The 27,500-nt window shown below is 56.1% G+C and overlaps 5 protein-coding genes across 5 annotated transcripts in view; 2 read left to right on the top strand and 3 right to left on the bottom strand.

Annotated features, from left to right (window-relative positions):
- Window positions 1–4,446, bottom strand: part of PTSG_04674 (uncharacterized protein) — an 8,591-nt gene extending 4,145 nt beyond the window's left edge. The window contains exons 1-9 of the mRNA XM_004994707.1: window positions 4,007–4,446; window positions 3,717–3,807; window positions 3,430–3,525; window positions 2,985–3,150; window positions 2,536–2,660; window positions 1,452–2,225; window positions 1,123–1,244; window positions 355–818; window positions 1–152 (exon numbers count right to left, since the gene is read on the bottom strand). The exon at window positions 1–152 is cut by the window's left edge and continues 624 nt beyond it. Coding sequence (XP_004994764.1) covers window positions 1–152; window positions 355–818; window positions 1,123–1,244; window positions 1,452–2,225; window positions 2,536–2,660; window positions 2,985–3,150; window positions 3,430–3,525; window positions 3,717–3,807; window positions 4,007–4,041 — 2,025 coding nt within the window. The 5' untranslated portion in view covers window positions 4,042–4,446. The remainder of the gene's footprint in view (window positions 153–354; window positions 819–1,122; window positions 1,245–1,451; window positions 2,226–2,535; window positions 2,661–2,984; window positions 3,151–3,429; window positions 3,526–3,716; window positions 3,808–4,006) is intronic.
- Window positions 4,447–4,600: 154 nt separating this feature from the next.
- Window positions 4,601–10,720, top strand: PTSG_04673 (uncharacterized protein; the record flags this gene model as incomplete). The annotated part of the gene is made up of 17 exons (XM_004994706.1): window positions 4,601–4,614; window positions 4,807–4,842; window positions 5,013–5,228; window positions 5,513–5,735; window positions 6,068–6,187; window positions 6,391–6,474; window positions 6,658–6,759; window positions 6,938–7,054; window positions 7,423–7,493; window positions 7,729–7,951; window positions 8,110–8,351; window positions 8,579–8,776; window positions 8,952–9,041; window positions 9,246–9,521; window positions 9,761–9,884; window positions 10,093–10,140; window positions 10,382–10,720. 17 exons carry the CDS (start codon window positions 4,601–4,603, stop codon window positions 10,718–10,720), a joined length of 2,523 nt encoding a protein of 840 aa, XP_004994763.1.
- An 800-nt stretch (window positions 10,721–11,520) lies between these two features.
- On the bottom strand, window positions 11,521–12,066 carry PTSG_04672 (uncharacterized protein; the record flags this gene model as incomplete). The annotated part of the gene is made up of 2 exons (XM_004994705.1): window positions 11,521–11,922; window positions 11,965–12,066. 2 exons carry the CDS (start codon window positions 12,064–12,066, stop codon window positions 11,521–11,523), a joined length of 504 nt encoding a protein of 167 aa, XP_004994762.1.
- A 186-nt stretch (window positions 12,067–12,252) lies between these two features.
- PTSG_04671 (uncharacterized protein) lies at window positions 12,253–20,399 on the top strand (the record flags this gene model as incomplete). The annotated part of the gene is made up of 20 exons (XM_004994704.1): window positions 12,253–12,427; window positions 12,684–13,377; window positions 13,561–13,604; window positions 13,841–13,924; window positions 14,108–14,177; window positions 14,408–14,464; window positions 14,662–14,815; window positions 15,089–15,183; window positions 15,503–15,658; window positions 15,891–15,997; window positions 16,141–16,248; window positions 16,516–16,693; window positions 16,957–17,052; window positions 17,289–17,399; window positions 17,640–17,723; window positions 17,927–17,975; window positions 18,197–18,294; window positions 18,881–18,968; window positions 19,089–19,138; window positions 19,284–20,399. Exons 2-20 carry the CDS (start codon window positions 12,727–12,729, stop codon window positions 20,397–20,399), a joined length of 3,396 nt encoding a protein of 1,131 aa, XP_004994761.1. The 5' UTR covers window positions 12,253–12,427; window positions 12,684–12,726.
- A 1,432-nt stretch (window positions 20,400–21,831) lies between these two features.
- On the bottom strand, window positions 21,832–27,333 carry PTSG_04670 (uncharacterized protein; the record flags this gene model as incomplete). The annotated part of the gene is made up of 9 exons (XM_004994703.1): window positions 21,832–21,885; window positions 22,152–22,285; window positions 22,546–22,644; window positions 22,860–23,608; window positions 23,664–24,212; window positions 24,239–25,806; window positions 26,218–26,505; window positions 26,848–26,922; window positions 27,136–27,333. 9 exons carry the CDS (start codon window positions 27,331–27,333, stop codon window positions 21,832–21,834), a joined length of 3,714 nt encoding a protein of 1,237 aa, XP_004994760.1.
- Between the last annotated feature and the right edge of the window lie 167 nt (window positions 27,334–27,500).

The following is a 27,500-nucleotide window of genomic DNA, read 5'->3' as shown; positions in this document are numbered from 1 at the left end:
CAGCGAGTGCACGTAGAAGTCGCTTGCAGCCGGTGGTGGCGGGCGTGGTGCCGGCCCCTGTGGTCGTGGCGGCATGTCCTGTGTGCCCGTCAGGCTCGCCCGTGCCGCCTGCAGCCGCGTAGGTGCCGGGGCGCTCGGGGGCGGTGGGATGCCTGCCACATGGGGGTGGTGGTGGTGGTGGTAGTAGTAGTGTGGTGTGAAACTGGGGAGAGCTGCATGCAGAATGGCAAGCGTTGAGACAATATCGTACACACGCACACACACATGCACACGCAGAGGATATACACCCACCCACATTCGTTCACATCAACACACAAAGTCCCCCCCCCGCCTACTTCCTCCTCCTTTGCGTACCGTTGAACTGTGCGGGCTGCGCTGCAGACTGGTCAAACCGCCGCGAGCGCTCGGCAACAGAGGGAAGCTGCGCCAGTGACGGCCTCTTCAGTACACTCGCTGCTGGTGGCGGCGGCGGCGGTGCTGGTCCTAGCGCGAGCTGTGGCGGCGGTGGTGCGGGTGGAAGCCCTGCCTGTGCCTCCGGCGTGAGCGATGGAGGTGGCGGTGGCGGTGCCGGTGGCAGGCCAAGTTCTGTTGACGACGGGCGATCTGGAATCGGTGGTGGCAGTCCAAGCACGTCCCTCGCCTCCTCCGCTTCCACGGCGGCGTCGTCATCGTCGCCATCGTCGTTGTCGACCATGATGGCGGTGCTCGCTGTGCTCAGCCGAGGGCGCGCTGCCCCGGCAACACTCACGCTCTCGTGCACGTCGTCATCAAAGCCAAAGTTGCTGGCGCCCTCCTCCGATGCAGCCGCATTCGGGTCCCTGACGATGCGTGGTGATGGGGAAGGCGGTGAGGAAGGCGGTGTTTTATGTGCGTGCGTGTGTTCGTGTGTGTGTTCGGGAGTGTGTCGCGTGTGTGTGTATAAGTGTGTGTGTGTTTGTGTGTGTGTGTGTTTGTGTGTGAATAAGAGAGAGAGAGCGCGCGCGCGCGCGCGTGTGTGTGTGTGTGTGTGTGTGTGTGTGTGTGTGTGTGTGTGTGCATGAGAGTATCTTCGTGGACACATGCGTGCGTGATGTTGAGATGAAACCCTCCTCAGCCATACACGCCAACGAGCCCACGACTTACTTTGTCTTGTACGTGGGTGTGTATCGTTTGAAGGCGTCCTGCTCATCAACGCTGACATTCCAGTGCGTCTGCAGCGTTCGCCAGAACTGGAGGTCCTTGTCATTCAGCGTGTTCTGCACCAACTATCAAGCGCAAACCACGACAACATCAACAGCAGCCATGTAAGAGTGCGTGAAGAGCGAGAACACGGTGCAGTGACATCAACAACGCAGCAGACACCCATGACAACAGCAGGCGGCAATCACGCATTCATTCATTCATGCATTCATTCGTTCGTTCGTTGGTTCGTTCATTCGCTCGTTCATTCGCTCGTGCAGCTGGGAGCGTACCGAGAGGCCTGCCTCCGTGAGTCCGGGCATGCGAATGGTGCGCACAAGATCAAACGATTTCTGCGAGCGCACAATCTTCTTGAGCAGCGCGCAGAGCCGGTGCATGATGTCCTCCGCCTGCTCCTCGGCCTCCTCCGCCGTGTAGTCTGGCATGGCAATCAGCGACACGACGGCCCGCACCTGGTAGTACACATCGCAGTAGTCATCGTGCCCGGGCTTGTCGTCCTGCTGCGTGCACTGCGCGGCAAACGCCTCAATGTCGCGCAACAGCCCGCGCACGAGTGACAGCACCGTCTCTGTAATGCCAAGCAGCCGCTGCGTGTGTGTGAGGTCCTCGGGCGAGACGCTGCCCTCAAGTGCAACAGCCTGCGCGTTGTGCGAGCTGAAGAAGCGCTTGTCGGCCTTGTCGCCGCGCCGCTGCATGCTGGCTGCCCCCGCACCACGCAGGGGTGCAATTTTCTCCTCCAGTGCACGTGAGAGCGCGCGTGCCTGCAGGTCTGTGGCTGCCGTCTTGGTGGCTAGCCGCCCGTTGCTGTCCTCCTGCTTCATGTGCGTCTCGTTGCACTGGTACACGTGCACGGCGTACACCTTGTCATGGCGCGTCACAAACACGATGCAATCGCCAAAGTCGTCGTCGCCGTAAAACGCCTTGACGCTGAGAATGTCCTCCAGGCGAAACGACTTGCTCTCGTGTCCGCCCATACCATCACGGACCTCCACGTGTGTTGACGTCACACGCAGCTCCTCCGCTTTTGTCCAGAAGTTGCCTTTTTCCTTGAAGGAGAAAGACAACAACGAAAATTGGAGCATAGTTGAGTTGGTGTGTGTGTGTGTGTGTGCGTGTATGTGTGTGTGTTGTGTGTGTATATATGTGTGTGTTGTGTGTAGTGTGTGTGTGCGCGCGTTGTGTGTAGTGTGTTTGGAGCTTTGTTGCAATTGTATTAATTTGGATGAGTGTGTGCACATGCGTGTTGAATCTCGCGCGCATGCCTGTGAGCAGCGCTGCAGCGTTGCAACACCAACTCACTCCCTTCCCCACCCCCACCCCCTGTCCCTCACAATCCCGACACGAGCATCAACCAACCTTGACACGGTCGAGCCCGTGGTGTGCGGTTGGCGGCTGCGACTTTGAAGGGACGGAGAAGCTGGCGAGGTGCTCAACAGCGAACCACAATCGCTCGTTCACGTCGTAGTGGAACTTGCGTGTCTCTGCGGCGAAGGGGGTGTAGGAGGGGGTGTAAAACAGCACCGAATGAGAGCGATGAACAAGAAGGCGACCGAACAAAATCCTCGCACATTGTCCACTATCACACACACACACGATGACTATTACACACACACACACGATGACTATTACACACACACACACTTATTCACACACACACACTTATTCACACACACACACACCCTCTATCACACACACACACCCTCTATCACACACACTATCACTATTACACACACACCCTCTGTCACACACACACACACACTATCACAGAAGCCATCACATACACTCGCATACACTCGCATACGCACCATCAAAGTCGAATTCGCTGTTCTCTGGAACGGAGGGCATGCTCTGGAAGCCGAGACGAGACGCGTCGAAGCGACTGATGGAGGAGTGGCGGTTGCTGTCGCCAGATGCCTCCAGCTGCGCCACATAACTCTCCAGATCCCCCGCTTCCTCGTGCAGGCTCTGCGGCTGCGAACACCAGCGGGCGGATAAAGAGGATGGAGGAGATGAGTGGATGTGTGAAGGGTGAGTGAAGCCGTTGATGGAAAAGGAGCAAGCTCTGTTTACTCAGGTGTGCATGTGTGTATGCATGTGTGTACGTGTGTATGGGTGTGTGTGTGTGTGTGTGTGTGTGTGTGTGTGTGTGTGTGTGTGTGTGTGTGTGTGTGTGTGTGTGTTGGCTTTGCATCACGCGTGGTGCATCATGCACAGGTGGGTTGCACCCTCTATGGTTTGGGGCACGCTTACCCTGTCGGTCTCAAAGCCGAGTGGCAGTCCACCGCGCAGTGTCACATTGCCTTGATCGAGCGCCTCCTTGCGCTGCTTGCGAATCTCATCCGCAAACTGACAAGTACAGCGCACGCACACAATGTGGGGTGGGGTGAGTTGGCAGTCAACTACACCATCCACAAGAAGCAGGACACACAAACCACAACAACACGAATGCAAGAGCACACGTGCAAACCATGCAGGAGCACGCAAGACTGCACGACACACACACACACACACACAAGCGGGTGCAACAGCCCACTCACTTGCTCGTCAACATAGTCGTCGACTGGAACAGACTCGTCCGTGACGGCCCCAATGTCCATCATGGCCGTGGACAGATCAGCCTTCCCTTTCCTGCTCAGTAGTTGAAGTGATCACAAACGGTGGCATTGGTGGTGGTGGCGGTGGCATTGGTAGTCATGTGCATTTGGCGCGTGAGGGTGTGTGGGGGTGCACGTGTGAGAGTGAACGTGTGGACAGACAAACAAGCGCACTTCCAGAGGTGATCACATTAGGAGACGAAAGACACCCGAGTGCACACACACACACACACCTCCTTTGGTGAGGAGAGCTGTGCCCCTGTCCCATGGCTGGTTGTGTGCGTGTTGGGAACGAGCAGCACGACTCTCGACGGAATGGACAGGTTCTCAAATAGGACGGGCGCAGATGGCGCTGCCAATGCCAAGGTCCTGTGTTCTTCGCCACTTGCTGTCAACACGTTCGCCGCACTCGCTCTTCTACTCCGCCTTTCCTCTTCTCTTTTCGTTTGCTTCACTTTGGCGAGCGTGATCAACCCCTCTCCCTGACTTGGTGCGCCTACGTTGAAATGTAGGACGTGCCAGTTGCATACACCAACCCGACGTTTGTTGGCGGATGCTTGGCTCGTTGGTGCTGGGTTGTGCAGGGTTGTGTGTTGTGTTGTGTGGAGAGCGTGGTGGGTGGGAGGGGCGTTGTTTGGCGTTGTTTGGCTTGTGGTGTGGGGCTGAAAATTTGGCCCGCTAAAAAAAGGTTACAGTATCGTGATTGGCAATGAAGGGATTTGAACTGATGATCTCTGGTTTTTGCACTCACTGGTTGCCAAGAGACACAGGCGAAAGAACACACACAGTAGAGAGTGAACGGTGAACAGCAGCCGCAACGACTCACGATGCATCCACACAGGTGTGATATGTGTGTGTGAGAGTGAGTGAGTGTGTGTGTGAGTGAGTGAAAGTGTGAGTGTGTGTGAGCGTGTGTGTGTGAGCGTGTGAGTGAGTGAAAGTGTGTGTGTGTGCGTGTGTCTTTGGCTGCACTGCATCAACAGCGTTGTTTCTCATTGTTGTTGCTTGCTGTTTGGTCTTGTCTTGGTGCCAGCTCCAATGGATCGTCTGCATCCAGTCGCAACACTTCGTGAGTCGCTGTGTCTGCCCTTCGTGCCACTGCTTCGATCTTCGTCTCTATTTCCCCCTCCCTCCCTCCTTCCTCTTCGGCTTCCCTTCTTCTTGTTTCTTCCTTCCTCTTCAATCGTCACCCATACTCTTGCTGATGTGCGGTGTTTGCAAACACCTTGTTGCTTGCAGTGCGTTTGGTCGCAAGGGAAGCAGAGGATATTCGCGTGGCACGAGCTCAAACAACACACGCAAGGACAAGCACGCTCTGCAGTACTTGGACGAGAGTGGTCACGATGTCACGCCGCGCAGCTTGCTTGAGCCGCATCGCCGCAAAACCATCGAGGATGTGAGGGTCGAACGCACAAACTTCATGGACACCATGGCCATGCCAAAGGAGATGTCTTGGTACGTGCGTCTGTACATGCTTGTGTATGTGTGTGTGTGCGTCTGTGCATGTGTGTGTGTATGTGTCTGTGTCTGTACATGCTTGTGTGTCTGTACATGTGTGTGTGTGTGTCTGTACATGCTTTGTGTGTGTGTATGCAAGTGGACGTTTGTCACTGTGTGCATCCTGTTCCGTGTGTTGTGCCAGTTCCGCCACCTCCCGTTCTTTGTACCTCTTATCTTTTCGTTCCTCACCCCTGCGTCATCATGACACCAACACGCCGCCAACACGCCACCACCCAAAGGGGGTCGCGCATGATGAGCAGTGCGGAGGGCTCGATGGCCATGAGCCTGCCGCACTTCTCGTACATGGGCGCGAGCACGCGCTCAACGACGTCAGACTCAAGCCAGCGGCGGGAGAGCGCCTTTGACGTTGACGAGATTGACGACACAATCATCCAGCCAGCAGACGTGGCCATGCCCAAGGAGGAGGAGGAGGAGCTCACCGATGCCGACCTTAACAAGATGGTATGTGCGATGCGGAGGCGTGTGGTGGTGGTGATAGTGGTGGTGGGGTTGTGTGTGGAAGGTGTGGAGGTGGATGTTCGCTTGAGGGAGCACAGTGGAGGAGCAGAACAGAGGGCGGAGATCAGCAGTGGTCATGTTACGATGCCCAGTGGTTGACCCTTTGCCCGACACGTTTCGAAATGCCTGCATGTACACAATCCACACACACACACACACACACACACACACACACACACACACACACACACACACACACACACACACACACACACACACACACACACATGACCCCGCGCGTGCGCTGACGTGCGCGGCACGTGTGGTGGTATCAGGTGTACATCAAATTGGAGGAGACAGACACGATATCGCTGCTGGACGTGCCGCCGACGTGGATCCCCGATGACGATGAGGCCGTGCACGAGGAGATCAAGAAGGAAAACGACGCATATGAGGTCGGTGCCGCTGCTGTGTGTGCGTGTGTGCGTGTGTGCGTGTATATCTGTGTGGGTGTGTGTATACACATATATCTGTGTGTGTATACCTGTGTCTGTGCCTGTGTCGATTGTGATCATTGCTTTCCAATCCTCAGCCTCCCTCAACCCACCTTCCCCCCCCCTCCCCCAACACCCCAATCGCGATTGTCTGCGCTGGTCAGGCGCTGCTTGAGAAGAAGCAGACCATCCCCGACGACTTCACCGACCGCTTTACACAGACCACCGTCTTCCTGCAGAAGGAGCAGGTGCCACACATGTGCACACGCATGCACACTCTTGCGCATGAACGTACTCATACACACACACGTGCACCCACCCACCCACACGCCCTCATGCGCTGGCAACACACATATGTCATCCTTGTCGTCGCGCTCACGTTGTTATCACCACCACCACCACAACCACTACCACGGCGGCTTCAAACCCAGGCCATGCAAACAGCGCCACGGTCGGTTGCGAGTGCAGACTGCCAGGTCTCCATTGCCGACATCCACGACTGCTTCGACGCCCTCACGAAACTCCGCTCAAAGGTGTTGCGACGTGTGTGTGTGGGGGGGGCGGGGTTGCGGTGCTCGCGTGGGTGCGGAGGCGTGAGTGGACAAGGCGCATGATGTAGCATGAAGCACGCACACACATGAAGCACGCACTCACATGAAGCACGCTAACACGAAACACACACACTCGCGCGCACACGTCTGCGCCCAACAGGTGCGAGGCAAGAACTCGTTTGCGAACATGGCATCGAAGGTGATTGCGCGGGAGAAAGGCCCCGTGATTGCATTGCAGGATCCACGCACCCTTCTCAAGCAGCACCACATCCCGCTCGTGAGTTGTCTTCCTCCTGTCTGCTGGCTCGTGTTGTTGTTTCTGTTGTTTGGTTGCTTGACCGTTGATTTATGGCAGGGGATGCTGTATGTGTGTCTGTGTCTGTGTGTGTGTGTCTGTGTCTGTCTGTCTGTCTGTCTTTCTATTCGTTCGTTTGTGCGTTGCTCCTTTAGCTGCTTGCTTGTTTGTGTCGCTGCATGACTCCGTGGAGATGTGGTCACCGCGTTTGCTTGTGCTCTGGTTGTGCATACCTTGCCTCTGCCTCTAAGCTTCTGCATCATTGCACCGCTCTCCCGTTCACCATCACCCTTAACGCTCTGACCGTCCCCTCATCCCCCCCCCCACCACGCCATGATTCTCGACTGCAGGGCTTTGGCGTGTCGGAAGTTGTTGAGGAGGAAGAGGAGACGGTAGCGGCGCCAGAGGAACAGTGGGAAAAGTAAGTGCCGCGCTTGCACGCATTTCTTCAATGCGTGTGGACACATTGGCACTCCTGCACACCACAGACACATACGCGCACACAATGAACACGAGATGATGGGAACACTTGCACAGCACTGACACCCCACCCACCACCACATCAACACACAACCTCTCCCCGACACGTCCACACACCACAACGCATCCGCATACGCACGCACGCACGACGCACACAACACACACCAATCACGCAGGGCGAAGGAGAGTGTGAGCGTGAAGCGGCATCTGCAGCTGCTGGAGCGGTTGATTGAGCACGACACATTCGCACCGCAGCAGGCGCTCATCAAGCAGGACGACGTCTTTGGACTCACGGACGATCCGTCCAGTCGCTCGCCGCTGCGCCACGCATGGACATATGCGTGTGACACAACAAAGAACATGGTCGTCACGTGCTGCGCGTGGAACAAGGCCAACCCGGTAAGGGGAAGTGGGATGGAGGTGGTGGTACATGGTGCTGGACTTGCTTGACTTGCTCACTTGTACAGCGTGTGTGTGTCTGTCTGTGTCTGTGTCTGTGTCTGTGTCTGACATCACCACTCATCACCACTCATCACCACCACTCCTCTCGTCATCAGGACATTGTCGCCGTCGGGTATGGGAGAACGGCGCTGCCGTCCCCTGACGAGCCCGGCATGCTGTGCTGCTGGAGCATCAAGCAGCCGCAGTACCCCCACCGCATCTACACCACCCCCTCCACCGTCATGGCTGTCGACTTCTCTCGCGAACACCCGCAGATGCTGGCGGTCGGTATGGCGTCCGGCACCATCGCCATCTACGACGTCTACAAGGACCAGCCAGAGCCCCTCCTCGACACAACGTGGGTGGCGACGGTTGCAGTATGTCTCGCGTGGTGCTGATGTCGAACCGCCCATGCTCACCATGGCACACGCACGCACGCACATACGCACACGCACACGCACGCACGCACGCACGCACACGCACACACACTCACACACACACACACACGCACTCACTCACTCACTCACTCACTCACTCACTCACTCACTCGCTCACTCACCCACCCACCCACTCACCCACTCACAGGCCCAATGACACGGCAAGCAAGCACACGCACGCCGTGTGGGACATCCAGTTTGTGTCGCTCGTCGGCAAGCAGGGCGCCGACGACCGGGAGGAGATGCTCGTGTCTGGATCGTCGGATGGGCTCGTGCTGCAGTGGCACCTGCACAAGGGCCTCGACTCGTCTGCCCTCGTCAAAGTCAAGCGTGTCGCATCGCAGAGGTGCGAATTAACGTTCGTGTTGGCTCGTGTGGCTTGTCGGTTTGTAGGCTTGTTCGTTTCGTTTCATTCGCTTGCATGAGTGCAAGTGTACAAAGCTCTCTTTGTCTTTACAGTTTGGCCATCACATTCGCCTAACAATCTCCCTTACGAACACCATCCCGCGTTCGCTGTGCAGCAAAGCGCACCACGGCAACAGCAAGACAGCGTTTATTGCGCGCCAGGCAGGCGTTATGTCCATGGCATTCTCCCCAACAGATGCAAGCCTGTACGTCGCATGCTCTGTCGCTGTCTGTTTGATTGTGTGTGTGTGTGTGTGTGTGTATGTGTGTGTGTGTGTGTGTGTGTGTGTGTGTGTGATTCGGCTTCGTTCCTAGCAGTGGCCCAGAGAAAACATCCGTTGTCCCCTCTGATTCCACATTCTTACACCCGCACACACCTCCATGCACACACACACACACAACACTCTCAGGTATCTGGTTGGCACGGAGGACGGCAACATCCACAAGTGCTCCACGTCGTACTCGGACACGTATCTTGAGAGCTTCTTCGGCCACACCGCCAGCGTGTACCGTCTACAGTACAGCCCCGTCGACACCACCCGCCTCCTCAGCTGCTCCGCGGACTGGTCGCTCAAGCTGTGGGACGGCGACTCCGGCAACGTCGTGCAGACGCTGCAGTGCACCACCAGCGCTGTTCGTGACGCGTGCTGGTCCCATCACCGTCGTGATGTCCTCGCATCCATCAGGTCGTGCAACACGAACCAGGGCAGGCAGGGGAAGGGTGTCGCTGTTGTGGATGTGCGGACGTGTGCTATGTGGTGTGTGCTGTGTGTTGTGCGTCTCTCATGTCTTGCGAGCGGGTTCCTTAACCCTGCTTTCCCGCTTGTGTTGCTCCCGTTCCGCTTCGCTCAACCTTGCTCACCCTTGCTCACCCTTGCTCACCCTTGCTCACGACCACCATCGCTGTGACTGTATGCGACCGCAGTGACGACAAGCTGTTCCTGTGGAACTTGGCGGATCTCGAGCAAGACCCCGTCTTCTCGTGCCAGCCGCACAAGGGTGCACAGCTCTCCTGTGTTCTCTTCAACCCGCAGCGCGAATACCTCGTGGTGCGTACACACACACACACACACGCACACACACGCACACATACACACACTGCACACGTGCGGCTTGAGATGTTGACGTGTGCATGTTGTCATGCCGCCGCAAACACTCGTGTCTCGCTTACCCCTTTCTGTTTGGTTGATGCGTGTGTGTGTGTGTGCTCTTCTTGTGTTGTTTGCTTGCTACTGGTTGCTGTTTGACTGCATGCAGGTTGGCGATACAGCGGGCAACTTGCACGTGTATTCAATTCACTTGAAGGTGAGCTCGCATGTGCACCACAGGCACTGGAAACACGCACGTGTTGTCATGTCTACATCTTGAAAAGCGAAACTTTGAGGCCGCGCAAACGCACACATGCAAACGCGCGCGCGCTCAGCCTTCCATCACGTTGTCTAATTGTCCTTTCTGACGCATTCTCTCCATTGCCAAATTTCATCACACACACACACACACACACACACACACACACACACACACACACACACACACACACGCCCAGACACAGAAGCAGGCAGAAGAGGCGGCGGCACAGGAGAACAGCAACAACGCCAACGACACAGAGGAACAGCAGCAGCAACAGTCAAGCAGTGGCAGTGGCAGCGATGTGACGAGCACGCGACCAACGACGAGCGCCACAACAGCAACTGCAGCGACAGACAACCGCGACAAGGCACCGTCTCCGACAGCAAGTATGCAGGCTGACCCTGACGAAGGCGATGGGCGGGTGTCGACACGTGCGACTACAGCGGCCAGTGCAACGCGCGCCACCACGGCTGCGTCATCAACAAAGGCCCCGCTGCCCACTGTTCGCACCAGCAGGCCCTCAGAGTCGTCGTAGCGGCAGAGAGGGGTCGTGTGTGCGTGTCTGTGTGTGTGTGTGTGTGTGTGTGTGTATGTGTGTCTGTGATATGTGTGTGTGTGTGTGTGTGTGTGGATGTGTGTGAATGAACCATGCCTTTGCGTGAACCCATTTCTTCGCATGATTCTGAGCCTGAGTTGTGCCCCTCATTTTGGGGAAAGTTTCTTTCCGGCATCTGTTGTTGTTGTGTCGCGAATTGTGTTTGATCACAGTTGTATACACATTGAACATGGCAGCATGTCACCACGTCAACAACAAATGGATCGACTCCAAGCAAGAAAGCGAGTGTGCGACACAAAGACAATCCAAAGTCACACACACACACACACACTCATGCATTTGCTCACAACTGCAATGGGAGGTGACGTGGTTGGTTTGAGGACCTGGTTTTCACACCGCCAACCACACCAGTCCCAACATCAGGCACCCGTGGTCTCGTGCGCAGACGAGTTTCCCAGCAGGGCCATCACAACGCAGTCGCGCGCATACTTGGTGTGCATGCTCAGACTGGACTTGCTGCGCAAGAATGTGACACAACGCAGGCTCGGCACAGCGAAAAACAAAAAAAAAATGGAGACAGTTGACACTGGGAATTGAGCTGACAACAACAGGAAACAAGCAACAAGCAAGGAGAAGACAACGCATCCCGTCGTGCTGTCCGAACCGCTGTAATGTTGTGATGTGACAGCTGATACGACGTGACAACCAACAATTCAGGTACAACAACGGCTATAGCCATACGGAAGCGAAGACGGCGCGCAATTGTCCGCCACACATGGCTAGAAGAAGGTCTCCAAGCCGGCCTTTGTGAGGAGGGTGTTGATGGGGCAATGGTCATCTGGGGACTTGTCCTGGTGGGAGAAGATGAGCTTCTTCTGATCCACCACAAACGCGCCGCCCTGCTGCTTGACATCACCCTGCATGCGCATGCTCTTCAGGCCACGCCAGGTGGACTGGAGCAGGCCCATGACGACAGAGGAGCGCATGTGCTCGCTCTTAGATGCCGACGCGTGCGCGTGCTTCAGGCCCAGGGACTTGTACACGTTGCGGTCTGGGTCGGAGTAGAGCTCAAAGGGGAAGTTTGTCTCCTTCTTGAAGGGCGCGATGAAGCGGTGCGGTGCGCAGCCGATGACCACGACAGCCACGTTGCCGAGGTGGTCTTGCGGCACCTTGGCCAGGTCCTCAATGTAGTATTTGCAGTAGAATCACAAGAAGTGCCGCACAAACACAACAATGGCCTTGCGGTTGTCGCACAGCTCCGCCATCGTGTGCTCCTCCCCTGCTTCATCAAACACCTTCATCTCACCCACACCAAGCGCCGTCATGGCTGTGTGTGTGTGTGTGTGCGTCTGTGTGTGTCTTTGTGAGCGTTTGTGTGCGTGTGTTTGTATGTGTGTGTGTGTTGTGTGTGGAGGTCTTGTGTGCGCTTGTGCTTTTGTTTGTGGTGATGATGGGAGAATGAGCGCACTCGTCATCATCACCACCATCGTCGCAATATGTAGTTCCAATTTGCCAATTGCGCTTCCCGCCAACTCCGCAATTTGCAAACGCGTGCCTCTTCCCTCCCTCCTGTTGATCGCGCAAGAGAAGACCTGAGTGAGGCAACAACAGCAACACGCGGCTTTGGTTGGCGCTGAACACAGGTGCATCCATCACCAATCACCGACGCTCAACGGCATCGCAAACGTATGGAGAGATGGATTCGTCTCACTGCTTGCATGCATCCAGTGTCATGCACACACATATGTGTGCACGTGTGCACGTGTGTGTGGTTGATTGGCAAAGAAGTTACATGAACACACGCATGCGTTGTGTTGTGTGGGGACTCGTCCGAGCACACTAACTCTTGCTTGCTTGGCGGGTATATCACTGGCATGCTGTCTCATCACGCCGTGGCAACGTTTGCTCCTGCTCTTCTTTCGCGTGCTTGCGTGGTGTGCAGAGAACGTACGCCGGTGACTTGTGCTGCTGCTGCCTCAGCCAGCATGGATTCCCGCGCTGCTGATGGCTCGTCGGGATCCTCCCAACGTTCACAGACCATGACAGCCCCAACCGCGCCCAGCAACTCCAACGGCAACGACACCAACAACACCAACACCAACGCCAGCAACAATAACAACGCGGCAGCCGTTCCCACCACTGACAGGGGCCCCAGTCAACCACAGCAGCAGCAGCAGCAGCGGCGGCGGCGCCGACGATCGACTGGTGACGATGCCGGTGGCGCTGACAGTGGAAGTACACCGGCAGACGCAAACCCAACCCAGCAACAGTCTCATCAGCAGGATTCAGGCATTGCATCGCAGTTTGCACCCCTGTCAGCACTACCGCGGTCGTTGCAAGTGAGCCAGAACCCGAGCAGACCCGGCACGCCGCGTGCTGCTGGCTTGTCGGGTCCACAGTCACGGACGCACTCCCGCCCGCACTCGCGATTCAGCAGCGCGCACGAGACGCCGCTCCCGCCGCCGGGGCAGGAGTGGCGCGCAGCACCGTTCCACTCCAACAAGGGCCTGACGGCGGAGTGGTTTGATGCGCCAGATTTGATGCCACCGGTTGACCTGACCCGGCCGCACGTGGCGCTCAACAGCCCCGTCGCCGGGCAGGAGCCGCTCTTCTACCAGTGGCCGCCCACCATCTCCGTGAGTCGACGCCGTGTTGTGTCTGCGTATGTGTGTGTGTGTGTGTCTGTGTCTGTGTGTGTGTCTGCGTATATGTGTGTGTCTGTGTCTGTGTGTGTGTCTGTGTGTCTGTGTGTGTGTGCATGCAACCCAATCGCCAATCGCACATCACTGCTCACTGCCACATACTGTTTGTCACTGCAGTCGACGGGATTTGATCCACTTCTTGAAGCACTTGAGACGATGAGGTTGGCGACACGTGTACGCACACACGGTCACTTGCCCATCTCCACACTTGCACACATACACACGCACACATACTTGCTCACTCGCGTGTTCACATACACACAAGTATGCATGCATGCTCACACACACACAAGCACGCATGCATGCATGCTCACACACACACTTACATCGCCATCAACACCGACACCTCACATACACCCGCTCAACATGATTGCGACTGCACTGTCGTGCCCGCCAGACTGGTACTCAGCGATACGGAGGTCAATGCGCACGCGACAACTGCGCGCTTCTTTGCACTGATGAATGCAGTCAACACCGCAGAGTACGTTTGTGAGGAAGGGGCAACTGGTGTGTCGTGTCGTGACGTTTGTGCACACAGTGCGAAACGTTCGCTGTCCACTGGCTAGCTGCCCGCCTGATTACTTCATTGGTGCTGGCAACTGCTTGGCGCTGTTGACTGTGTTGGCTCATATCCACCGCGTGCCACGCTGATGCCTCTTGGCAGCTTTGCGTCGATTGTTCGTGTCGTTGAAGCGTACAACTCCTGCATCGGCGAAATTCGCGCCCACTTCAAGGTGCACGCGTACCTTCGCGGCTGTGTGTGTGTGTGTGTGTGTGTGTGTGTGTACGTGCATGTGTGTGTATCTGTATGTGGTATCTGTATGTGTACATGTGTGTATGTGTGTGTGTTCGTATCCTTGCTTGTATTTACTCAAAGGCGTTGCATCCTGTCACAGCCACACCTCCTCCTCCTCCTCACCACCACCACCACCATCCCCAAATCCTCCCTTCTTGGTGCTGGCAGGGGGACGGCCCGAACACACGCGCGACCACGGAGATGATGCATCACATCATGACAATGGCACGTTGGGCTGCCGTTCTTTTGCCCCTCCCCACAAACACCCGTTTGCCTTCACAAAACAGTTTAACACATTGCCACTGCTGCCTTTAGGCCCATCCTTCGCTCACATGTGTGTGTGTGTATGTGTGTGTGTGTGTGTGTGTGTGTGTGTGTGTGTGTGTGTGTGTGTGTGTGTGTGTGTGTGTGTGTGTGTACAGGTGTACAACCGGTCTGTGACGGACCCTGGCCGGCTCAACAAGTACAAGGGCTGGACTGAGGAGGTGTACGGCGAATTCTCGTTTAACATGATTTCCGAGATTGTGGCCAAGGTGCCCATCAAGCCCGAGCACACATTCATTGACCTCGGCAGCGGTGCGGCGATGATGTCCTGTGTCTGTCTGTCTGTCTGTCTGTCTGTCTGTGTGTGTGTGTATGCTTGTCTGCATCTTTCTGTGTGTGTGTGTGTATGCTTGTCTGCATCTTTCTGTGTGTATGCTTGTCTGCATCTTTCTGTGTGTGTGTGTGTGTATGCTTGTCTGCTTCTTTCTGTGTGTGTGTGTTTTGTTTACTCTTGCCTTGTGCCATTCATCTCACCAAAGCACATGTTACTGTATGCAATGACGGCGCCCGTGTCCGCTGGTCCAGGTGTTGGCCAGGTTGTGCTGCAGGTGGCGGGGGAGGCGATGTGCAAAGAGGCGTTTGGTGTCGAGAAACAAGACATCCCCGCGGAATACGCAAAGGTGCAGCTCATAGACACATCATGTCTGTCTGTCTGTCTGTCTGTGTGTCTGCGTGTGTCTGCGTGTGTGTGTGTCTCTCTCTCTCTGCGTATGTGGTGTCTGCGTATGTCTGTCTGTCTGCCTGTGTCTGTGTGTGTGTGTTTGTGTGTGCATGTGTGTGTCTGTGTGTGTGTGTGTGTGTGTTCATGCGCCTGCGTGTGTCCACCTGCAACTCCGCTTCTTGTTCACGCTCACGACCCATTCACCCGATCACATGTACATTGCACACTTGTGTCTTGTCCCCATCAACTCCTGTCCCCTCTGCGTACATGCCTTGCAGCTGATGGAGCACCACTTTGAACGGCTCATGCGGTGGTTTGGCAAGAGGCACGGCCCGTTCACACTCACACAGAACGACTTCCTCGACCCGGCGCTGCGGGACAAAATTAAGAACGCCGATGTCATCTTCGTCAACAACTTTGCTTTTGGAACAAAGGTGCGGCGTTTTTTGGGGGGGAGGAAGGCTGCGTATGGGTGCGTGGGTGTGTGTGTGTGTGTGTGTGTGTGTGTGTGTGTGTGTGTGTGTGTGTGTGTGTGTGTGTGTGTGTGTGTGTGTGTGTGTGTGTGTGTGTGTGCGTCTCTCTCTCTCTCTAGCTGCGTTGTCCTTTGACCACATGGCATGTTCCTGCTGGTACGTGCACTCACACTGTGTTGCTCTTTGTATTCAGTTGAATCAACAACTGAAGGACATTTTCGGCGAGTGCAAAGAGGGCTGCCGTATCGTCTCCTCTCTTAACTTCTCCCCACTCGACTTCTCCATCACGCACAGGACCCTGTAAGGCATACACACACACAAGGCACATATCGTATCGCACGCCACATGCACCTTCTGCTTCCTTCCAACGCCACCACCATCACCACCACCTCCTCCTCCACCCATCATCACCATCATCATCACCATCACCACCACGTCTGCAGGTCGAATCTGGGCTCGATCCTGAAGGTTGAGAAGATCACGTGTTCTGGCGAGGGCGTCTCGTGGACGTCGGGGCCCTTTGACTACTACATCCAAACCGTCGACAGAAGGTCGCTGCATGATCTGTGCCGTGCCTGTATCTGTGTGTGTGTGTGTGTGTATGTGTGTGTGTGTTTGTGTGTGTGTGTGTGCGTATGTGTGTGTGTGCGTATGTGTGTGTTTGTGTGTGTGTGCGTATATGTGTGTGAGAGAGAGAGAGAGAGATTTTGTTTGTTTGTGTGATTTTGCGTGTGTGTATCCACTTGTAGACGTGAAACCACCCATATACTACCCCACCTGTTGTCTCACGCGTTCTGCCGTGCGCATCGCCACAACAGCAAGCTTGAGCTCTTCTTCTCTGCGGAAAACAAGATGAAGCCTGTGCTCGTGTCAGAAAACACCAGCAAGAAGGATAGTGGTGATGGCGACGATGACGATGATGATGACGATGATGATGATGATAATGATGATGGGACGCCCACTCGTCGAGGCAGAGGCTCTCGCAAGCGCAAGAAGGTGAACACAGCGCTTTTGGGTGTCTGTATGTGTCTGTGTGTATCTGCCTGTCTGCCTGTGTGTGTGTGTATCTGTCTGTCTGTCTGCTCATGTATGACCGTTTCTCTCTGTCTGCTCATGTGCTTTCTCCCTCACCCATTTGCATGTGCACCCACCACCACCTCCTCCTCCTCCACCACCACCACCTCCTCCTCGGGCACCCCTGCACCACCACCTCCTCCTCCTCCTCTGGCACTCCTGCACCACGATGACCGGGCCCACAGGGCGGCGTTTCTGAACAGGAGCTTGCGGCCACCGTCGCCGGGTTCGTGGACAGCTATCTTCCCCAGCTCATCGCCTTGCGCAAGGACGCTGCACAGGTGCTGTCGTGGCATGCGTTGTGTTGTGCTGTGTCGTGCGTTTCGCTTGTGGCTGTTTTGGTGTCTTGACACTCTGTCATGACTGCTCTGTGCAGTTTCATAATTTTTCATAATTGTCCATCACGCTCCGCACGAGTACACACACATCGCCCTACACATGCTCACATCATCATCATCACCATCACCGTCAACATCAACATCAACATCGTCCTCATCATTGGTTGCCGCCCCTTCAGTCGTCGTCTCGGGGCACGCGTGCACTGGCGCGGCGGCGGGCAGAGCTGCTGGAGCGACGCAAGCAGCTGCAGACCGCAATCGCAGACACACTCGCACTCAAGGAGAAACAGGTACGCTTGCCGTGGTCGTGGTCGTGTGGGTGTGGTCGTGGGTGTGGGTGGGTGTGTGTGGTCGTGCGTGTGCGTCTGTGTGTCCATCTGTCTGTGTGTCTGTGTGTCTGTGTGTCCATCTGTCTGCGTCTGCGTGCCTTCTATACCGTTGTTATTGTGCCTCTGCACACCGTCGTTGCTGAACCCACCTCACACTTCACTTCTTCTCCCCCATCTCGCCTCCACGTGCCGCGTGAGCAGCAAACGTCGCAGCTGACAAACAGCGCCGTGGATGTGTCCGACTGCCTCGACCTCGCCGTTGCTGCCGTCATCGATCACGAGCAGGTGCCGACATCCGTGACGGTGGTGATCATGTTGGTGGTGGTAGTGGCACTGGTGCTCTTGTTCTTGTTCTTGTTCTTGTTCTTGTTCTTGTTCTTGTTATCACTCACACACACACACACACACACACACTCTCTCTCTCTCTCTCTCTCTCTCTCTCTCTCTCTCTCTCTCTCTCTCTCTCTCTCTCTCTCTCGTGTTTGCAGTGGCTGCGGGCGCGGTCTCGTGTTGAGGCACAAATCGCCGTCCTCGAACGTACGCAGCACTCACGGTCATGATGGTGATCGCGATGCCTTGCCTGTTTTGCGCATTTGACACACACACACACACACACACACACACACACACACGCTGACGCACACGCTGACGCACACGCACTCATACGCAAGAACACAGCCATATCCACCATTTTCGTCTCCACTGACATTGCTTCCCTCTCTGCTGTTGCCCCCCCCCCTCCTCCTTCCCCCGAACAGGAAAATCTGCCTGGTTGGCGCGGTTGAAAGAAGACGCGAAGAAAGCGCGCAAGCTGGCGTTATCTGTGCAACGAATCATCTCGGCTGCTGCCCCACAGGTGCGCAGTGGTGATGGTGATGGTGATGATAATCACTTTCGTGATGAGGACCACCTGTGGTGATGCGACCGTGTTCATATTGTTGCTGATGATGATGATGATGCGTGTTGTGTGTCTGTGTGTCTGTCTGTGTGTCTGTCTGTCTGTGTCTGTGTGGTGCTGCATCATAGGTGGACGTGGCTGCGTTGGGCGAGGCCGTCGCACACCGCGACGTTGCAGCAATCAACAGGTTCCTTGACAACTGCGCAAGTGTGTGTGTGTGTGTCTGTGTGTGTGCCTTGCTCGCATCTTTGCGGTTTCCGCGTGCTCAGATTGCACCACTCACGCACCTGATGCGCAACTCGTGGGCAGACTGGTCATGCAAATCCGCCAGGCGCCGCCAAACACAACGAAACAACAACAGCAACAGCAAACACAACGACAGCAACAGCAAACACAACAACAACAACAACAACAACAACAACAACAACAACAACAACAACAACAACAACAACAACAACAACAACAACAACAACAACAACAACAACAACAACAACAACAACAACAACAACAACAACAACAACACCACCATCACCACCAACAACAGCAGCAGCAGCAGCAGCAGCAGCAGCAGCAGCAGGAGAAGGAGGAGGCGGCTACCGTTGCGACTGCGAACGCGCCAACCCCTGACCCAAGTATGTTTACCTTCCAGCATGTCTATGCAATCTGCATGCGTTTGGATGTCTGCATTCTCATTGTGGTTTCGCATTTCTTGATTCTCACTTGTCATTCCTGCGATGGTGTCTCGATGACAGCTGAGGAGCAGCTGCAACACCGCTGGCAGGAATTCTTGGCCACACTGCCGGTACGAAAAGGGAGAGGGAGGAATGATAGTGGGAGTGCGGGGAACGGAAGAGAGGGGGGCGCTACAGCTGCATGCCCTGCGAGCAGACAGGCCACTTACGATACGATACACACATGCACACACGAATACATGCACATGTACGCAGGAGGCGTCGCGTGTGAGCGCACGGGAACACGTGACGACGTGGAGCATGTGGAAACTCGCCCTTCGCAGGAAGGAACGAACAGCAACCAAGAAGAAGCAGCAGCAACAACAACAGCAGCAGCACCACCACCACCAACAACAACAACAACAGCAGCAGCAGCAGCAGCAGCAGCAGCAGCAGCACCAACAACAACAACAACAACAGCAGCAGCAGCAGCAGCAGCAGCAGCAGCAGCAGCAGCAGCAGCAGCACCAGCAACAACAACAACAACAACAACAACGCCCGCAGCAGGAACATGCTTCCTCAGCCACGCCAGAGCCACCATCCACCGTTCACAACGAGCAGCACTCCAAAGACGTCGCAACATCAAAACCAAATGGACACAACGCTACACGCGCCCACGCCTCGTCATCATCGCCGTCGTCGTCGCCGTCGTCTTCGTTGGCGTACCCAGCACCTGCGCCCTCCGCGGTACTGCCGCTGCGTGGCGAAGGGCGGGCGGCGAACGGACACGATGACGGAGATGAAGATGATTCCGATGAGATGTCGCTTCCTGTCTCGGTCAGCCACGGCACGTCGTCATCCTCATTGTCCAACAGCCCATCTTCACGCACCGCCGCCGCTACCACCACCAACAGCACGCAAAACGGCGATAGCCAGCACCGCAAGCAGCCGCACACTACACCACCATCATCGTCATCGTCATCATCTTCATCGTCAAGGCAGCGTATGAGAGTATCGGGGGACGGACAGCCACCGGCAAAGCGTCCTCTCATCTCCCACAGCAACAACGGCACCAACAATGACGCGAGCAACACACAAGGCAATGGCGTAAACAATGGCGTGAACAATGGTGCACACGCCAACACCACGCCTCGTTCCCCGTCTGCTGGGACGACCTCAGCGGCGCCACCAGCACCTGCTGCTGCGGGTGTGGGCACCGGCACCGGCAGATCCAGCGCAGCATCGCGCTCGTCGCCGCTCAAGACAGCAGCGACGGCACCACGGGTGATATCGAAGGCAAAGTCGGGCGACGTGGTGCGATCTGCAGTCATTGGCACCCATCCCGTCTTCACCGCCAGCAGCAACAGCAACGGCCATCGCAACTCTTCATGACACAGCCAGGTGTGAATGTGTGTGTGTGTGTGTGTGTGTGTGTGTGTGTGTGTGTGTGTGTGTGTGTGTGTGTGTGTGTTTTGAGGGTCGATGATGAGGCAACTGCAAATGCGTGGTTGCCTGGCTCAAATAAAGCTGTTGACAGTGGCAGTGTGTTTCAAACATGTGTTGAACCACATCTGGCTGCTTGTGGAACCCATTTCTTCTAATCTTCTCTCTGAGACCCTTCAACAGTCTGTAGTATCATATCTGTACGCGCGTGCACTCCACGCCCGCGCGTATTCCGCTTCACCTTACTTTCGCCCATGTGTTTCGTGTGACCGTGTCGTGCTGCTGCCACAGGTGCGAAGGATGACTTCCAACCAAGCATCGACCCTTTCTTTTCTTCGCCCTTGCCTTGACCCCCCCCCCCTCGCTTTCCTTTCCTTTTGTTTGTTCCCTTGTGTGACCTCGTAGCTTTCGCTTCTCCCTTGTACTGCAGTGTATTCATCAGTGAGTTAGTTAGGCATGCATGCATCCTCTCAGTAGGTTGTGCATGTACAGTTGTTACATTACCTCCCCCAACACCATATTGCTGTTTCATACCGATTCTGCTCCCCACGCCCCATTTCCCACCATTTGTCGTGATACTGCCCCATTCATTCAGTGCCTTTGTTGCTCTTCATGTGTGTCTTCTCTCGCTGCACTCAACACCTGTGTTTTGATTCATTGGTCTCGCTTTCGTTGCCACAGACAAGATTGGGTCGCACACTTTTTCTCATCTTGACTAGGACAATAGCTTTTGATATGGTTGTGTACTGATCTCTGTGTGTGTGTGTGTGTGCGTGTGTCTGTGTGTGTGTGTGTCTGTCTGTCTGTCTGTCTGTGTTTGTCTGATTTGCTTGTGGCCCGCACACATATCCCTTTTTTTGACTGGTACTCGCCATGCATGATTCATCAATGATCATCACGCTTGTCCACCATTCAACGGAAGCGATGGGGCGCATTGTAACAATGTTGTAATGTAACAGCCCTCACGGCTGTTGTGCTGCGTGGCAATGGGTTGAAGTGAGACTGCACAAGCAAATGAGCCCAGCAACGCATGAGACACACACCACTTCCAACCAATTGCGCAGAGGAACAAAACAAAACTGGTCAGCCGGTGTGTGTGTGTGTGTGTGTGTGTGTGTGTGTGTGTGTGTGTATCTACAGCAAAGAGTACAGAAGAAGGGTGGGAGCAACTGTGAAGGCGAGGGAAGAGAAGTCCGCTTGCTACGTGCAGGCAGACACGCGAGCGCGCTTGGTTGTATGTACATGAGCCAAGCAAGCAAGCTGCTGTGATCGTTGGGAAACAAAAGATTGAAACAGGAGCCAAACACGTGTCACATCAGCAACAGACAACATACATGACAGGAGCAGAAGATAATGAATAAGCAGCGCAGGCTGTGTGGGATCACTCGTGCCACTCTGGTGGCGTAACATCTGAGGCGAGGGAACTCCACGTGCCCTGTGTGCACAACGAAGCATGGAGCGACAGGAAAGCCAGTGAGCGGGCGAGTGGGTGGGTGATAGGGCGAAGGTGTAAGGAAGTAAGTGAGCGAGTGAGTGAAGGTGTGAGGATGGGGGATGTGATGAGGATGTGGTGGCGCGAGGAACTGCATAACGTGCAGAACACAACACTTCTTCAAGAGCAATCCTTGTCCCAACTCTCACATACGCACACACGTGCACACACATACACGTGCACACACGCGCGCGCTGCGGTGTACTCACGTCGCGAGGCTCGCCGTACGCGGCGTTGTTGACCATGACACCACGAGGTGGAATGGAGGCGTACACGGGATTGGTGACGACGGTGCCACGGGGTGGACCCGTGCCGTAGGTGGCGTTGTTCATCATCACACCTACTCGGAAAAAAATCCATAAACCAGTGCTTGTTCGTGAGCTATCATTGCTGCGCGCTCACGGCGGCCACGCGGCCCTTGTACACGATCACAACAACAGCGACAACGACAGCGACAACGACAGCGACAACGACAGCGACAACGACAAATGACAGTGCACTCAACCCCCTCAACCCTCAACCCCTTCACACCCCCTCCTCTTTCCACACACTGCATCCAAAAGATGACATGCTACAGGAAAACAAAACACAAACACGAACCACTGCCATCGGTGCCGTCGTAGCCGGCGGTGAATGTGTCGTACTCCCACTCGTCCTCGTCCAGCAGCGTGTCAGATCCTCCGGCGAACATGACAGGATCCGCTAAAGGATGCAACAATGGCAGACAAATGGATGAGTTTGCTGGCGAGTGAACAATTCTCGTTTGCTTGCAGGCAATGATGAAAGCTTGTGACATGGAGCAGTTTCAACACGTCCACGAACCACAGTAACAAGTGCAAATGCGCACGCACGCACATGCATGCACACGCACGCACACACACAAGCACATGCATGCATGCACAGGGCGGTCAACTCACTGCCGACAGCGGCGTCTCGTGGGCCGGCAAAGGCTGCAACGGCGCCTGCACTGAAGAAGACTGGGCAGCCGAGCACGATGCACATGAGCACGAACAGGGCCACCAGGATGGGAAGGAGCACGAGCCACGTCGCATCGTCATCGTCTGTGCCAATAATGGGCGCAGCCGAGAGGGTGAAGGACGATGTCGGGGCAATGGTGGTGGTGTTTGACACGTTGGTTGTCGTCACGAATGGGGTTGTTGTGAACGTGCTCGTTGAGGATGTTGATGTTGAGGATGAAGTGGATGTGGACGATGATGTTGACGTCGATGTCGACATCGATGTTGAGGTTGACGTGGACGTGGACGTGCTGGTGGAAGTGGATGTAAACGTTGTGGTTGTGGTTGTGCAAGGATGGGTGTTGCACGCCTCCTGCATGAGCAGTGCGGGGCACTGTGCGCCGCCGTTTGCTGGAGCCTGGAGCACAAACCGCCGGTAGATGCGAAGACCACCGCCGCAGTCGCGCGTGCATCCACACACGTCAGGGTCATACCCGCTCGGGCTCACACTCAAGCAGAACCACCCCGTCACAATGCAGTCGATGGGCGGGGGAGGCGCCGTGGTTGTGTTCATCGAGCTTGTGCTCGTACTCGTGGACGTTGATGTAGATGTGCTGGTGCTGGTGCTTGTGCTCGTGGACGTTGATGTGGACGTGCTGGTGCTAGTGCTAGTGCTGGTGCTGGTGCTGGTGCTGGTGCTTGTGCTTGTGCTCGTGGACGTTGATGTGGATGTGGACGTGGATGTGCTGGTGCTCGTTGACGTACTTGTACTGGTGCTTGTGCTTGTGCTTGTGCTTGTGCTTGTCGACGTACTCGTCGATGTACTCGTCGATGTGGTGGTACTTGTAGACGTGGACGTGGATGTTGTTGTGCTCGTGCTGGTGCTGGTGCTCGTGCTGGTGCTGGTGCTGGTGCTCGTGCTTGTGCTTGTGCTTGTGCTTGTGCTTGTCGATGTACTCGTCGACGTACTTGTTGATGTACTCGTCGATGTGGTGGTACTTGTAGACGTGGACGTGGATGTTGTTGTGCTCGTGCTGGTGCTCGTGCTCGTGCTGGTGCTTGTGCTCGTGGACGTTGATGTGGATGTGGACGTGGATGTGCTGGTGCTCGTTGACGTACTTGTACTTGTGCTTGTGCTTGTGCTTGTCGATGTACTCGTCGACGTACTTGTTGATGTACTCGTCGATGTGGTGGTACTTGTAGACGTGGACGTGGATGTTGTTGTGCTCGTGCTTGTAGATGTGCTTGTAGATGTGCTTGTCGATGTGCTTGTCGATGTGCTTGTGCTTGTGCTCGTGGACGTGGATGAGGTGGCTGCGCAGGTTGGAAGGCCGAGGCACTCCTGGCACACGGTGAGCCGCCATGTTGGGTTGAGGCTCGTGAAGTTGATGAAGCCGCCATCCACACACTCGCACAGGCTGAGCTGGCTCATGAACGGAAGGAAGTCGCCCGAGGTGGCGTTGAGAGCGCACAGCTGCTGCGCGCAGAACGAGTCTGACGGGCACTCGGCGCAGTAGTTGCCAATCCACATGGCATTCAGCTTGCCCGTGAAGGACGGGTCTTGCAAGCCGCACTCGCACACGCCGAGCGGGCCACCGGGGATGAGGTTTCCAACGCCGTCCACCACGCATGCCGGCCCATTCCCCGATGAGATTTGCAGCACGCGGTCAATGACGTGCACAACGCCGCTGCCCGTCTCCAGGTTTGGGGAGAGCACCTCCGCCTTCACCTTGCCCGTGTTCTGGAAATAGAAGGTGGTGCCGGCGCTGTTTGTGGTGACGCGGACGGAGGGTCCGGCTGCTGTTGGGATGGAGCCGAGCAGGGCCAGTTCCTCCACGGTGAACACGCCCTCAATCATGTGGTAGAGCAGCGTGCGCCGCAGGAAGTCCGTGTTGTTGCTGGAGAAGAAGGTGGCCTGGATGTTGATGGGATCAAATGCCGAGTTGACGGGCGCTGCAATGGTGAGCGGTGGTGTCGGGTCCTCTGGCGCGGCTCGGCGACGGCGCGCCGGTGGGAGCAGGGGCACGTTGGCCAGAACATCAAGCAAGTCCGTGGCGTTGAGGAGTGTGACAAAGACGGAGAAGTACCGTGGGCGAGCAATGAGGTAGTCCGCGATGCTCCCTGCCACATCACCAGAGCCGCTGCCTCCAAACCCGGTCGTCGTCGTCGTGATGGGCGTCGGGGTAGTTGTGGTCACCGACGATGTCGCTGGCGCTGTGGTTGTGGTCGTGGTCGTGCTCGTGCTCGTTGCACCAGACCCATCAGTCTGTGTTGTGGAGCTGGAAGTGGGTGCTGGCGAGGTGCTGGTGGTGGAGGACCCTGAGCCAGCGCCACTCGCGGCCGTGGTCGTGGTGGTCGTGGAGCCGATGGCCCCGCTACCTGTCGATGTTGTTGTCGTGGTGGTGGTGGTGGTGGTGGTGGTTGGAGGGAGCTCGGGCAGCGGGCCGGCCACAATGAGCACGCGGGACACGCCGTGCGCGTACCCGTTGAGGGCGAGCACGTTTTCCAGGACAACGGGGGAGTTGTTCACGGTGTAGCCGGCGTCTGTGTTGCCGGAGATGAAGAGAAGCTCGCCGTTTGAAGCGCGCCGCTTGACGGACAGGGAGCCGGACAGGGCGATGGTGCTGTCCAGGATGATGTGGCGGGAGAGGATGGTGAAGAGCTCAGTTTCGTATTTTGGGGCGGTGATGCGTGCAAACTCCAGCGCACCGAGGGCGTCGAAGGCGGCGTTTGTTGGGGCAAAGACGGTGTGGGGCACGGACGATTGCAAGAGCGCGTCCAACCCCACACGCTCGATGAGGGAGACAAAGGTGCTGTACTCTGCGTTGCGTTGCAACACCCCATACACGGTGTTGTCCATATCCACCGCAGTCACGGGGAGCGCTGTAGCGTGGTGTGGTGTGGTGTGCTTGTGTGAGACGAGGGGTTGGGAGAGAGAGCAGGGAGGGCTAGGCGGGAAGGGGGAAAGAGACAGAGCAGGGAGGGTAAGGGGGAAGGGGGGAGAGACAGAGGCAGAGACAGACAGACAGACAGACAGACAGAGACAGAGAGAGAGAGAGAGACAGAGGCAGAGACAGACAGACAGACAGACAGAGACAGAGAGAGAGACAGAGAGGGAGAGACAGACAGACAGACAGACAGACAGACAGACAGACAGACAGATAGACAGACAGACAGACACACACACACACACACACTCACACACACACACACAAACTCACTCACACACAGACACACACGCATACACACATACACACACACACACACACACAAACCTGTGAAGAAGCAAGCGAATAGGGCTAGTGCGGCGAGCAGGAACGTTGTTGTTGTTCGCCGCCTTAGGGCTCCTGAACATGCTTGGGCTGCTGATGTGTGATGTCGGTGCTGTAACGGTTGCTGGATAGCTGCTCGTGCAATCGTCCTCGATCTGTGTGTTTGGTTGTGTTGGGTGGTTGTCGCCGCCGCAGCTGTTGCTGCTTCTGATCTCGCACGGCTCGCGCATGTGCATCTGCGCTGTGGCTGTTGTGGCGGTGGTGAAGACTGCCAGCTGTGCTGCTGTGCCTGCAGCTGGTGCTGCAACGAGTGCTCTCGCGGCATCGTGCAGCGTCTTTGTGTTTGTGTGTCCTCTGTTTGGGGTTGGATGGTGGTTGGATGGTTGGGTTGCAAGGTGAGATTTGCGCGCAGGAGTGTGTATGTTGGGGAGAGAGAATTGTGACTGCTGGCAGAGAGCCATGGAACATGAGCGGCACTTTGCATAAGCATGGTAAGAAGGGTGAATGTCAACAGGCACCTCGCTCAGCAGACAGAGCAAGCAGGCAAGCAAGGAGTGCGGAGGGAACAAGGTTGCTTTGCTTCGCACGCAACACGCCGTCGCTCACATCACAACACCACCGCAAGAACATCACAAGAACACCACGGTGTGGCTTCTGCCGCTGCTTTGAGCTCTTACTTCTTCTTCTTCTTCTTCAAATGCTTGCTGTTGTTGTTGCTGGTGCAGGGCGATCAGGCCAACAAGATGGCGGCGCTCAAGCAAGAAAGCACGTCACAACGCCGATTTGTCGTGCGGGCTGCTGCTGGGATCGCTCTGGATTTGCTCGTGTTTGGCTGGCTGGGCTTGGCGGGGCTGGCTTCGCTGGCTGGCTGGCTCGATGCCTCAACCTTGGATGGATGGATGGATGGGTGGGTGATGGCTTTTCTTGCGTGGTTCGTCGCCGCTGCTGAACGTCGTTGCTGTCACCGTTGTTGCTTTGTGCGTGGTGGTGTGTGGTGGGCGCGGAGCGTGGGGCGTTGCTGTGTCCCTTTGCAGCTCGCTCGGGCAGTTGCGTGGGGTGATTGCTTGTGTCTCCGCGACTGGTACCACCAGCACTGGCCGTCGCTGGGGAATGACCGCCGTCGCCACAAAACGCGCCGCGACGTTTGCTGCCTGCATGCACATTGCTGAAATTTATACAAAGATATATCAAAACCATCGCACGATACGAAACACAAAAGTTGTCTTGTTTTGTGCTGTCGTTTATGGGTAAAACTTATTGCACAGATTCATCAGGTGTGTGTGTGTGTGTGTGTGAGTGTGAGTGTGTGTGTGTGTGTGTCTGTGTGTGT

This window comes from Salpingoeca rosetta (assembly GCF_000188695.1).
Source record: "Salpingoeca rosetta unplaced genomic scaffold supercont1.10, whole genome shotgun sequence".
NCBI lineage: Eukaryota > Choanoflagellata > Craspedida > Salpingoecidae > Salpingoeca > Salpingoeca rosetta.
Note: the sequence above shows the minus strand (reverse complement) of the source record. Positions and strands in the feature narration are given on the sequence as shown.